The sequence below is a fragment of the Acipenser ruthenus genome, chromosome 42, assembly GCF_902713425.1.
Source record: "Acipenser ruthenus chromosome 42, fAciRut3.2 maternal haplotype, whole genome shotgun sequence".
NCBI classification, from domain to species: Eukaryota; Metazoa; Chordata; class Actinopteri; order Acipenseriformes; family Acipenseridae; genus Acipenser; species Acipenser ruthenus.
The window spans coordinates 8,326,187-8,339,488 of record NC_081230.1 but is presented as its reverse complement, the minus strand read 5'-3'; the positions used below and the strand labels follow the sequence as shown (position 1 = coordinate 8,339,488).

The window sequence follows — 13,302 nt, the reverse complement described above, 5'->3', positions numbered from 1 at the left end:
GATTATTATAGTACATATTTCGAGTATTTTACCACAATGAACAAACTAACACCCCTGCATAGAAATAAAGCACTTTCTTACTGTGTGAAGGTTTGACGTCTGCTGGTGAGGATTAAGACTGTTTTGCTAAAGCAGGCTTCGCTGTCTATAAACACGGCCATACATTTCCATCATTCGAGGTGGCAGTTCTGTCTTTCTTGTCAACAAAGCCACTTCGTTTAACGTTGGCGGCGTTTTTGCTTTGCTGTGGAGAGTGACTCCTGGAGAAATAATTTAATATGTTGCCTTGTTTTCTTTCTTTTTTTTTTCTTTGGTGGGCGGTGAAATTGAGATTTTCGCTGCCTCGTCCCCAATATTATCGTCTTCTGAAGCGTTAATTTTTCCATTCTCCAATTATCCTAGTTCTCTGTATATTTCCCGCCTTAAAAGCAATCTGTGTCTCGCGCTGAAAAAAAAAAAACCGTTAGTTCAAAACAAAAGTAAAGCCTCCATAGGCAGTGTGTCCCTTATTTAATTTGGTGTATCCCTGTCAACTGACCAAAATCATATATATATATATATATATATATATATATATATATATATATTTATAGAGGGTCGTTAAGCATGCTTGGTTATATATAACAATTTGGTGCCCAGTCCAGTAATGTCTCTATGGTATAGTGGTACTCGAAACCCGAGGATACTGAAATACTGCACCGCGTAATAAAAAGTACTTCTATTTGCTTGGTGCTTTAGTGAAATGCGTTTTGATTGGGTAGTCATCACTACAGTTAATATTTTGTTAATTTCTTTCTTGGTTTATGAACACTTTGTACGATTTAGTATGATTCCTTTGTGATCTCCGAATCTCCCGACTATAAAGAAAGAACTCACTTGTCTAACTTTCAGTCTATCTAACTTTTCTTTCGTTTTGATACTTGCTGTATTGGTTAAATAAATCCATCGCTGATTGGTTGTTGAAGACTTTGGAGCTGTCACTCATGTGGCCAGCAACCAATCGTTGTTTAAAAAAGACTTAAAATGGGCGTCTCTGATTAACATTACATCCTCGTTCATATATGAACGATTTCTAGCGGCGACGTAGGGGAATTGAACCTGAAAAAATATAATCTTTTTCCTTTAGGCTGTGGTAGACCACCAGAATTTTGACCGCAACGAAACATTGTGTCCTGTATAGTGCGTTTACCCCCGCTGTGCACATGTTTCTGTCAAAAAGTGAGGGGCATGACTGGCTCCCCTGATGTAAACACATCTAATAGAAAACTCAACCAGCACCTAGTCTCCTGCACCAGTATGACCAGCTGGAAACCAGCAAGCCACCAGCTCTGACACCTTCACTGGTCAGTGCTGGAATATCCTACGGGGAGTATGTCTCAGAGGGTTTATGAATATAAACGCTCTTTAGGAAACTGAGCTACAATCAATCTATAATTAAGCCGTATCCAACGTATATAACATGTTGTAATTTGTCAGGGTGGGTGGTGTGTTAAACTAGTTCTATTTAATCTAAATACATAACATGCTATTTGTTTGATCTTCCCTCAGTGGCTTAATAGGAAGAAAAAAAATCTTTAATATCTGTAACTTGCATGAATTCAACTGTCAGCAAACGACGCTGAGTAATACAGGCGTGTACAATTCTGTTACTCAACAGCAATTATGTGTCACGTTTTATAGGTCATCAATCAAATAATTAACGGAATAATACATCAGCAGAGGTGTTGGTTCAGTAAACTAATCAGAGGGTTGTAAGAAATATCTGGAACTCGCTGTACACTACTGGAATAGTTAGTCCTTGGGTGAAAACTCCTCACTAGAAGCCCTCAACCCTTCATACTAAAAACCCAGCTGTCTGATAATTCTATCTGTCTGCTATTGATTCGGAATAGCAGCGCAGTTGCAAAGGCTTGCCACATGGAGGTGCCATTGTACACAAATGTAGCGAACCAATTTTAAGCAGGACATGGTTGATATGCATTAGTACTTTCTGGTTGTGTTCTACAGTTGTGTGTCAGAACTCTGAACAGACCCGCGTTAGTTCTGATCCAGGACTGGCCCCTTATTAAAGGTTTATATATTAAAAGACAGCACCTGTAGAACTCCTCTTTTCCCTCTGGACACTTATCACTCTTCCTTAAATGCGCTTTACTTGCTCTTATCTGCTCCCTATTTTACTGCATTTAATCCTGTACTTTAGAGTACTGTAATTTGTCAAGTGTCATTTAATCTGTCGTATTTTGTATTTAATTATATCCTGATTTAACTATCACTGACACTGTTATCTGCTCCATTATTGGGTCGTATTTTGTCATATGCTTGTACTTGCTAGAACCAAAGTCATTGTATTTTATCTTGCTCTTAATTGTATTAATACTTGTACTGTGATTCTTGAAATGTATTTTTGTTTACGACTGTAAGTCGCCCTGGATAAGGGTGTCTGCTAAGAAATAAATAAATAAATAAATAAATAAATAAATAAATAATAATAATAAAAACAGAGCAAAGTGTAATAAAGCTCTGTGAAAGTGTAGTAAAGCACAAACATTGTAAAACCCCATAGAGGCGTGGTAAAGCATGTCGAATCATTGTGAACTATGGTGAATGCACGTAGTGTCTGGTTCCACCCGAGATCTCAGTTACTTAATGGGTCTAATTATTTGATTAACTGGGCAAATTTAACACTTCTCTGCAGGTCTCAATGTTTCAAAGATAGCGTACCTTGAATAAAGGCTTTATTAAATCATCCACTGTAAAAGACAATGGTAAAAATCTGAACTGTGTCCAATTGAATAAATAATGACATTAGTTAAGTTAATTGAGAGTTTAAGTTGGACTGGAGTTTGACACGCCTGCTGTTTAAAGTCCAATCATCCGAAAAGCACTGCTAAATAATTAACGTTTATAATTGACCTTTCTTGAGGTAGCTCTAGATAAGTGCTAATAGGCGTCAATGCAATACAATTCCTCTGTGTCTTCTTCTACTGCACTCATTGATGAGTTTCTAGTTTAATTATGGTACAGGGCATTGGAACATGTCCTTGCAAGGTATCTCAGGATGACGTAATGGACTAAGTACGTTCAAAGTGCAGCATGAAAGGAGAGAGTGAGCGGTGCGTGGGTGTGGTTTTTCAACACGCATTACAAGCAGTGTTCTGTTTTGCCAATGGTTCTGCTAGGGCTTGCTCCATCTTGGAAATACATTGCGTTAAACAGGGCACCATTGCTGGTAATGATGTGGTCTCCTGGTGTTTCTGCTGGTGATTATTCAATGTAACGCACCAGGGTTATTCAAACTTATCTGTAAGGTTTGGCTTTTATTCATACATGTGGCAGGATGAATTATTATTATTATTATTATTATTATTATGTGTATGGGGTGTCTTTCTAGCAGAAAAAGGGCTAAAACCTCTGCTAATCGAGATTCAACCAGGCAGACGCCAGCCATGTGTGTATGGGGTCACTTTAAACATGTGAATACAGCAGGTTAGGCTAAATTGCTTAACTGATTGCCAATTTAGCCTGGCCTGGCCGTATTAAAGCACAGCCCTTTGTGCTAGCAGTCAGTTTTTGGACTGCAGAGAGAGGGCCGTGTGCTCTCCTGCTCTGTTACTGTGAGATATTTTGTTAGGAGCCTGCTTGGTGATGTTTGTTTTTGAATGGTTGAAAGTATAACAGAAATCCACAACCCTGTGCTTGAACCACGTCCTCCGACTCCCTGCTACCATTCTGTCTTTATCCAGCATGGTCAAACCTTCACAATGAGATTGATAGTGTTTACAGTCATTGTGGTTTCAGTGAAGACACTTGCCCAAACCTGTTCTCTCCTTGACTTTTTCAAAGTACACAGTAAAGTCCTGTTAGTTTTGAGTTACAGAATCTATACAGCTAAGACTTCTGAAGTGCATGTTGTGTAAATGGGTTCATATTTGTTAATGGACCGAAACCCTGAAACTCAAACAACATCCCACACCTGGATTTGAAAAGCCCTGCAGCTTCACTATCAGCTGTCACACAAGCTCTCGTTAGAGAGATTTGTTGTAAATGTTTTCAGAGAGTGTGGAAATGCATTGAGAGGCTTGCCTCTCCTCCCACGCTTCACTTGAGAAGACACAAAGCTGGCTTTTGTTAAACCAAAGTTGCATGTTCAGATGTGAGGAAGAAAGTTTAATTCACACATCCATCTGAAGTACACACTGATATGTAATACCCAACGTTGTAAAATGTCAAAGCAGATTACTCTATCAAGTTTCATTGCCCCCAGTCTCACAGCAGACCTACAGGACTGCACTTAGATATTCAGTACAAACAAAAGACAATTAATGCAAAGTTGATCCATTTGCATGATCATCTGGCAGTTTGCTGCTTGTGTGTATCTGCCATTGCAATGCTGTGCTTGTATTCTATATCTGTATTCTTTTCAAAGAGAATATGTACAGTATTGGATGCCATGTTCCGAGCGAGGTGAGAATGGAGTGTTTAGGCTAGTGCTCATTATTATTAAGGTGTAGGGTAATGACAGCGCTGGAGAGCTGAGAGTGGAGTGTGTTTATTGTTTTTTCATACACAGAAGATCCTGCAGGTGTCCTCACTGCTTCATCTCAACAGTCAGAGCTCACACCCTCACATGTGACAGCATTGCAGTGGGAGGAACACTATTTAATTATACCGTGCAGCACCGTGACTGCAGTGGAGAGGGGAGACCACATTGCAAAAAAACAAATTTTAGACTTTTTAAACATCTCTGAAATGCATTCTTCATTAAGGTGTTTTGAGAATGTTGTCGCATTCCATCAGGGTAGATATGCAAGGAATGCAGAGTGTGGAGGTGTAGGTATCTGCCAAAAGTGATACTTTTTATTTTTTATGCAAGCAGCGTTTGTGCTGCATTTGTTTTCCTTTGTAAAATGTTTTTTTTTTTTTAGCTTTTAAAGATTGAGCTGCCAATTTGGACTTTTGATTTTAGATGACAATACCTTTCTAGACTACCGGGTTTAAACGAGCATAGAATCAATCATTTGCTTAGGTTTCATGTGTTCTTTTCTGCCCACCTTATCATGTTAAAACCATACGTTCCACAAAAATCCTTCTAGGGACTGAATTAACACTTGTTTGCATAATCTCTAATCAAAGAAACTACAAATCAGCTCTCCCACCTCAAGGGGACACTCCATTATAGTCAAGGTGATTCCTTTAGTCTATTTCATCTTTGATTTAACTGCATTCCTGGGTTCAATATAACTAGGTAGCAAAGTGAGTCAATGCACCAGCCTCCCACCATAAGTCCCATGGCTTTATGGGGGAAGCCCAGTTTATGGGAGTTCCACAGTTTGATACAGTAGATGTACTTGGCAATGCAAACCGTGTGCTGTTTGGATCCGGGTGATTTGGCACCTGGATGCATACACTTTACAATACAGGTACTGTGCTACTGTTAATCTTCAAGGCACAGAAACATTCTTCTACATTTCTGTGACAATGCCGTTCCTTCCATCAGTTTCATATATTAGCCCAATGCACCTGTGTTTGAATAAAAGGGACCTCACAGCAAATGCAAGACGGGAAGCTGAAATGTTTATAATATGGTTTGCCATGCACCAATTTGCACAGTTATGCGGTATTACTGTAGCTACACAGTATATATATATATATATATATATATATATATATATATATATATATATATATACGTATATATTATTTCCCCAGTTGGTCAACACTTACTTTTTTTTAGCCATTGATGATTTAGATACCCAGAAAACCTGCAGGATTGTGGCTCTTTGTGAGCAGGTTTGGCCACCCCTGGTCTAGTTGGCTGTGATCAGATCAGGTGATCTGCACCACGAGAAGGGATTACAGCAGCTACCAGGATACAACAGTATGCCTGATCTGCTGTATTAATACAGTATTTATCTATTCGTCACAATGGAAAGAGAACCAGGGATAGGATCATTCGTGCTAACAGAAGACCATGGGTTTTAAAAACTTTCTTCAATTTTTAAAGTGCATAGCTGTGTGCTTCAGGGCAGGTATTGGTATAAGGAATGAGCCAATCTAGATCACTACCTCATAGACAAAGTATACAGAGGTGCTGTTTCATTAAGCAGTATTGTGAACGATGCATTTCCACTCAATATGTACTTACTGCACTACTACTACTAGCTAGCACTGCGACAATGTTACTGCATCCAAAATTAAGTGATACTGCAGGACCAAGTGGCGCAGTCAGCTACTTCACTGCCTACCTGATTGCACATGAGCGCCCCCACCCCCTTGACATGAGGTTCAAGGGGGTTGGGGGCGTTCAGGTCAGGATTGAGGTAAGCACTAACTGCATGCTCTCTTTCACTCTCTGTGTCTGCGTGCAAAGCTATGAAGGCAATCTCACCGTGCCTGACTGTAGCCCAGAGGTGTCCATAGGCACTTCCACTCCTGGTCTTTGTTCCAGACCTGTTCTAAATTGTTTAACTGAATCACCATCTAGACCATGAAGTAGTTGATTATATCATTTGACCTGTACCTGGAGTGGAATAGTGCCCCCCCCTCCCCCCCCCCCACCCAGGACCGTGATTGGACATGCCTGATGTAGCAGTGCCATGAAATCCATAAACCAATAAACAAGACAATTTATGCCTGCTTCGCCATTAAAGATTATAACATTAAAGAAATCCTCTGGCAGTACACTGTTTGCAGTGAACAGCCGATTGGCTGTCGTGACTATGCTCAATGCTGTGCTGTCTGTCCCCATTTACTGTCACTGTCACCTGCAGGTGAGAGTGGGTGCGGTCAGACAGGTAATTCCAGATTCAAGGCTCTGCACAGCCACACCCCGGCAGGTATTCAGACAGGGGATTGTGACACTGGCTTGGTGGCCGTGCCTCCTACTTCCCCTTGTGCTAGGGGAATAAAAGAGAGTGTCTCCGAGCTGGCAGACTACAAGGTCAGCAAAGCTATCCAGCACTGTTTCTTCTGCTCTTGTACCTACAAAGCCAAACCAAGCCATGTCTCTGTTGGGAAGCAAGCGAATTAGCATCAGCACCAGCAGCCTGAACAACAGGTCATCTCGGTCTGGGGGCAGCAGCATGAGCCAGAGCGGCCTCTACAGCAGTGGGCAGATTAGAATGAGCAATGGCTACAGCTCCTACAGCTCCATGGGAGGAAGCATGGGTGGAGGAATGCGTCTCCCCAGCATCCCCATCTCCGCAGTGACCTACAACAACAGCCTGCTGGCCCCCCTCAACCTGGAGATCGACCCCAACATCCAGGTGATCCGCTCCCAGGAGAAGGAGCAGATCAAGGGCCTCAACAACCGCTTCGCCTCCTTCATCGACAAGGTGAGCCTGCCTCAGCCTTTCCTGTACTTGTGAACTAGATGACACAGAGCCAGATTCTCAAAACTGTTTAGACTAAATCGCCATTAGCACAATAGAAAAGAAAAAAAAAAAACACCAATCAAAAACGAAAAAGAAACCACTTAATACTCCATTCGAGCCCCTGAATTAAAAGACTTCGCTTGTTTATTTCTGCTTTGGCAACCTGATTGGCTGCGTTTCTCCTCTCTGAATTTTGTTTTTGTTAATGGCGAATTGGAGTAAACAACTCATGGTGTGTTTGCTGAAAGCATTGTATAATAACGGAGAGATTGTCTTTACCTCAGTCGGTTGCCCCTGCATGTATGTGAATCCGAGACAGAGAGTTAAGGAAAGTTCTTTGTCAGCACAGTTGAGTTTCAGGGTGTGTTCAGTTTGTTTCTAGGTAAAGGTGCATTTCTTTGACTAGCTCCCCTAGTCTCTGTTAGTCTCGGTGTATAGTAAAGTATCTACTAGTGGTACTGAAACAGTATGTTGTGCAAATCCAAGGTGGGGTATAGAGTACTCTGCATAATTATTTTATTGTGCAGCTACCACTTCAGGTAAATTGCTTTATTTACACCTATATAGGAACATTTTCACACAGGGCTCTAATGCAAAGTTACATATTGGCACTGAAATATGGGAGTTGTCTAGTCACGGTGTAACTTCAGATTAAATAAAAGTTAATGATTCATGTAATTTCATACCCATCAAAATGAATGAATGAAAGAAAGAAAGAGAGAAAAAAAGAAAGAAGGAAAGAAAGAAGGAACACCCTTGCTTTGGGCTCCTCGTAGAAGTTTTTTTTCTAGATCAGATTCCAGGTCCAGTTACTAATTACACATATAACAATACGGTGCTGTCTGCATGCTTCAGGTCATACACTGTGTGTCACAGAGTTTTATACGTCAAGGATAATGGTACACAGGAATTGCAACTAATATTATTTGTCAGTCAAAAGTTTGTCGAGGGCTAATACAAATTTCCAAGACAGTTAATTACACTGTACTTTCTTTCCAATTCCTGAACTCCCCAGCAATGGAGTCAGGCAGTGATAGAGTTAACACAGTCGCCCATTAGTGTTTATGAAACACAACTGCCTCAAAACACACAGCCATGTCCTGTGTTTGCATGATGCAAATCTCGGATCTCATTAAAATGTGGTATAGCAGGGCGCAGCAGTGTTTGTACTTATCTTAAACAAGGCTGTGGAACAGGGCAAGCCTGTTTCTGATAGCAGGCTTGCAGACCCAAAATAAAACTCTATGTAAAACGTTTTTGATTAGCAAAGATGCAGAAATGCCCCCTAAGTTGGTGTTTTTTTTTTTGTTTTGTTTTTTTTACTGCTGTAAGTTCATACTTCACATCACTATAGAGCAATCAGCACTTTCACTGTGATTTGACATACTTCCCTTGAGCCAGGCTGGTATTTCTATATGATAAAACACTACAGTATACTACTGGCGACAACACTGTAGCATGCATGCATTGCTACTTTATAGCATTTCCCCAGTCCAATATGAGCAGCATTTTGTCCCATGGCTAAGGATTTCAACACATCGGTTCAAGGATCCATAATAAAACATTCATGGTACATGTCAGAAATGTGCATCAGATTATTCATTATAGAGGCTAAAGTGTAACTAACATGAAACGAAGGAATTAAATCACTTAATGGCATGCTGCTTTTGCAGTGCTTGATATTGTAACATCCCATGTTAATAATCATGAAAGCATTCCTTTACTGAGCATGGTTTGGTCTGACTTGACTTGCTTCCCCTTGCTTCGTTTCTAGGTCCGTTTTCTGGAGCAGCAGAACAAGATGCTGGAGACCAAGTGGAACCTGCTGCAGGGACAGACCACCACCAAGTCCAACATCAACGCCATGTTCGAGGCGTACATCGCCAACCTGCGCAGGCAGCTCGACGCCATCAACAACGACAAGAGCAAGCTGGACAGTGAGCTGAGGAACATGCAGGGGGCCGTGGAGGACTTCAAGGGCAAGTGAGTCTGCAAACACTCACCAAAATAAAACACACAATCAAATAAAGGACATAGCGAGAATGCATGGGTCTAAACATTCATAAAAACCCACCGTGCAAAAAAATAGCATTATTTTGATTGGCCCCCGAGTGTGAAAGTTAGAGAAAGCTCAACTGTTCAGTTGAAGTTCTGGGGTGGTCTTCAAGAACTGTTGAGTCTGCAAAGCTGCCGACAGCCAGTGGTCTTGTGTGTCACATTCACTGATCAGCCAGCTGGGCAACATAACCTGGAAACACTGACCCTAACCAGTGACACTGCACGACAGTTTGAGCCGTTCCAGTGTTTTTATCCATAACTTTCAATCTCTCAATCATATGATATTGCAGTAGTACTGAAAAAGAAACGGAATGGCAAAATAAAGATAAATATTTCGATCCAAAGTTATTAAGTTTCGATGTATCTAATTTAATTATCAAGCGATGCACTACTCCCTGTACTTTTGCTGTTGTTTGTAGGTATGAAGATGAAATCAACAGACGCACCGGTCTGGAAAACGACTTTGTCGTCCTGAAGAAGGTAAGTCTGTTTGTAATGTATCCCGCATTTGAAACATCAGTTTAACACAGTCTTACAGTGCTAAATTCAGACCTATCAACATGTCTCCAAACCCCCAATGCATCCAATAGCCTTTTATAGTTTTAACCTTAAAGAAGGTCAGTCCTCAGCACTTACCTAAATTACCAATAAAATGATCAATATACATCCTGCACCTTTGCATGTATTCCTTCTGTCTAACTGATTTTAAACAGAAGAAAGTTTGAGTCACAGCAAATTCATTTCAGAATCATTCAAAGTCTTGTTCTGCTCTACTGCTGGAAAGCCAGAATACAAAACCATAATAGTAATCTCTTTATCTGAGAAAGCCCATGGCAAGACACTAAGGCTTTGTAAGAAGAATATGTATTTCATGTGGGGTTCCACTGTGTGGGTGTGGTGTGTACAATGAATATAATCATTGTTTTAATAGTTTGACTAGTAGATTGATTACAGCTAGTACAGATAGTGTTACCTGCCCACAGGTTTGATGAGCGTGCAACCAACGCGCTAGAAAAGTAATATCCATAGGGTTCTACACAATACCTATCAGCTGCCAAGTACCATTGACTTTCAACATGATTTGTGAAAGGCTCTTTTAAAACTGAGCCTTCTCATTCATTAAAGAAAAGAGACACCAAATGCGTCGGCCGTGATGATACTGTTTAGAGCCATCACGTGACGCCAGTTCTTGTCTGCTGTGTTTTTTAGGATGTCGATGGTGCCTTCATGGTTAAGGCTGATCTGGAGGACAAGGTTGGCTCCCTGAGCGACGAGATCAACTTCCTGAGGAGCATTTACGAGGAGGTAAAGCATCTGCGTTCAAAACGCTCTGTTAAAATTTGAAGGTAAAAATATAAGAAGCTAAGTCTAGCAGACCAGGTGTACTGAAGCAGGCACTAGCCGAAGCTTTTTATTCACTTGACTTGGCTTCTTATGTTTTTACCAGCGAGGTAAGGCGCATCACAAGAGCTTGATGTGGTGTCCTTGTAATGAAGGGCGTTCTTTCAGTTTTGAAGACCTTTGCTGAGCATTGACCCGGCTTTATTCCCCTATTTTATTTTAAAACCAGGAACTCCGCGAGATGCAGAGCCAGATCAAAGACACCTCCGTCGTCGTGCAGATGGACAACACTCGTCACCTGGACATGGACTCCATCGTGGCTGAGGTCAAGGCTCAGTATGAGGACATCGCTGCCAAGAGCCGCGAGGAGGCAGAGTCCTGGTACAAGGTCAAGGTAAGGGGAGACATCTTTCAATTCACACGATTCCCTCGAGAAAAAAATAGAAGCCTCTTTTAGCACATGTATTTTATTAAATATATATAGAGTAAAAAGATTATTATGTTCTGCATAGCTGACCGTGATACTGATGTGATACATTCTGAAATGTATTTGTATCATATAGTTTGTATCAGAGAGTTGGTGTAAGATGGAAATGACATCACATTAAGCTATACGGTTTAATTATTAGTAGTATTATTAGTATTATTAGCAGTATTATTATACTACAGCTGTGGCCAAAAGTTTTACATCACCTAGAATTTTAGGTTTTGTTTTCTTTGGTTTTTTACAGTACAGTGAGATGTCCTCCCAGGCTGGCAAATATAGTGATGAGCTACGTAATACCAAAGGTGATATCGCTGAGCTGAAGCGCATGATCCAGAGACTTGAGAGTGAGATCTCGTCCATCAAGGGACAGGTAAGATAATATACCTGTCCGTCACGTGTAAATAGTCTAATGTGAAATATCCGATTAGGAGTTAGAAAGCTAAACAAGCAAAAAAAAAATAATCAAATTGAATCTTAGTACATTGTGGCAATCGTTGTTTTTTAAAGAAACCTCTTGGAATCCCTGGCCTTACCAAAGGAAATCTCACCTCAGTAATTGAAGAAAGCTCTCCCTCTTTATTTCTTTCTCTCTCTCTTAGCGTGCCACCCTGGAGGCTCAGATCGCTGAGGCAGAGGAGCGCGGGGAGCTGGCAGTGAAAGACGCCAAGGCCCGTATTGCAGATCTGGAGGCCGCTCTCCAGAAAGCCAAGCAGGACATGGCCCGCCAGGTCCGGGAGTACCAGGAGCTGATGAACGTCAAGCTGGCCCTGGATATCGAGATTGCCACCTACAGGAAGCTCCTGGAAGGAGAGGAGGACAGGTATGCCTTAAGTGGAAACCTTATATATTTCTTTATTTTGTTATTCAGGTAAAACAGGTATGTGAAGTGACTAACTTCTCACTTTTCATGTTGCAGGATTAGCAACCACTCAGTTGTCAGTGTCCACTCTGCACCATCCTACAGTAAGTATACCAGCCATCTCCACATCTTCTATCAAGCTCAGGATTGTAAAAGGAGCAAGACACACTTAAGAGTCCCATAACTTACAGCTGTGTAGATGCATTGCTAGGATTTTCGTAACCCACTCCAAAAGATGCCATGTATAATTCTTCATACATCCTCTTTATATGGCATTATGGAGCAGGATGCGATTATAATCCGTGGGTACCGTTTCTTACCTTGATTAAAAAAGGTCATGTTTTTTGTTTGATTTGAAGTCATTGTACTGTATGGACTCCTTACTAGCTCGCTGATAAACAACCTGTTTCCCCCCTCTATCCATAGGCAAGTCCAGCAGCAAAGGTATGCATGCCGGTGGCTACTCCACCAGTGGTGGGTACAGCTCCTCTTCCTCTGGGTATAGCACAGCTCAGACCACCAGGAACGTGGCCGCTAAGAACGTGGTGATCAAGATGACCGAGACCAGCGACAACCGATTCCGCAAGTAAATCGGAGAAGAACCACAGGCATCAAAACAACAAAATCTCCGCTGTCGTTACGTGACGCCTCACTATTGCCAGCTTACAGCTACCCGTAGAGACCTGTTCGTTCCCATTTTTTAGAGAAAATATATGTGGCATGTAATAAAGGGAATGAGCTTCAATCAATGATTATTGCTCTTCGGGAACGATTATCGGATCCAAACAAATGCTGACCGACGCTTGTCCCCTTTATTGCATGAATATTGTCTATCCAAATGTAATTTTTCTGAGACAAAAAGGGGGAATTGAGTTGAGAACCCAATGGACCAACAAGTGCCCTCTGGTTAGCTAAGCCGTCAATAGCAGGGCGTCACTCTTGGTGTATTCCCTGGATTTCGGTTGTTCTTTGGTTTATGTTTTTATTGTAACCTAACAAATACTGTCCCCTCGACTGCTTGAAAGCTCTTCTTTTATGAATTCAACTCCTTTCTGTAGAATCCAATGCCGCTGGGAAATTGGGGGTGTTCATTAATGTGGTCTTAACAGAACCTCCAAGTTCCTAAACGGGGCCCAGCTTGTAACCAAAAATAAAATCAACCACCAAGTTGGGGGCTTGCTTCT

The 13,302-nt window shown here is 41.3% G+C and overlaps 1 protein-coding gene and 1 pseudogene across 1 annotated transcript in view; one reads left to right on the top strand and one right to left on the bottom strand.

Annotated features, from left to right (window-relative positions):
- Positions 1-13,302, bottom strand: part of LOC131696761 (intermediate filament protein ON3-like) — a 38,952-nt pseudogene that overhangs the window by 12,575 nt on the left and 13,075 nt on the right.
- The window catches only part of LOC117967009 (intermediate filament protein ON3-like), a 6,846-nt gene continuing 434 nt past the window's right edge, over positions 6,891-13,302 (top strand). The window contains exons 1-9 of the mRNA XM_034914078.2: positions 6,891-7,334; positions 9,148-9,356; positions 9,851-9,911; positions 10,641-10,736; positions 11,002-11,166; positions 11,504-11,629; positions 11,859-12,079; positions 12,176-12,222; positions 12,545-13,302. The exon at positions 12,545-13,302 is cut by the window's right edge and continues 434 nt beyond it. Of these exons, the coding sequence (XP_034769969.2) occupies positions 7,002-7,334; positions 9,148-9,356; positions 9,851-9,911; positions 10,641-10,736; positions 11,002-11,166; positions 11,504-11,629; positions 11,859-12,079; positions 12,176-12,222; positions 12,545-12,708 (1,422 nt within the window). The 5' untranslated portion in view covers positions 6,891-7,001 and the 3' untranslated portion in view covers positions 12,709-13,302. The remainder of the gene's footprint in view (positions 7,335-9,147; positions 9,357-9,850; positions 9,912-10,640; positions 10,737-11,001; positions 11,167-11,503; positions 11,630-11,858; positions 12,080-12,175; positions 12,223-12,544) is intronic.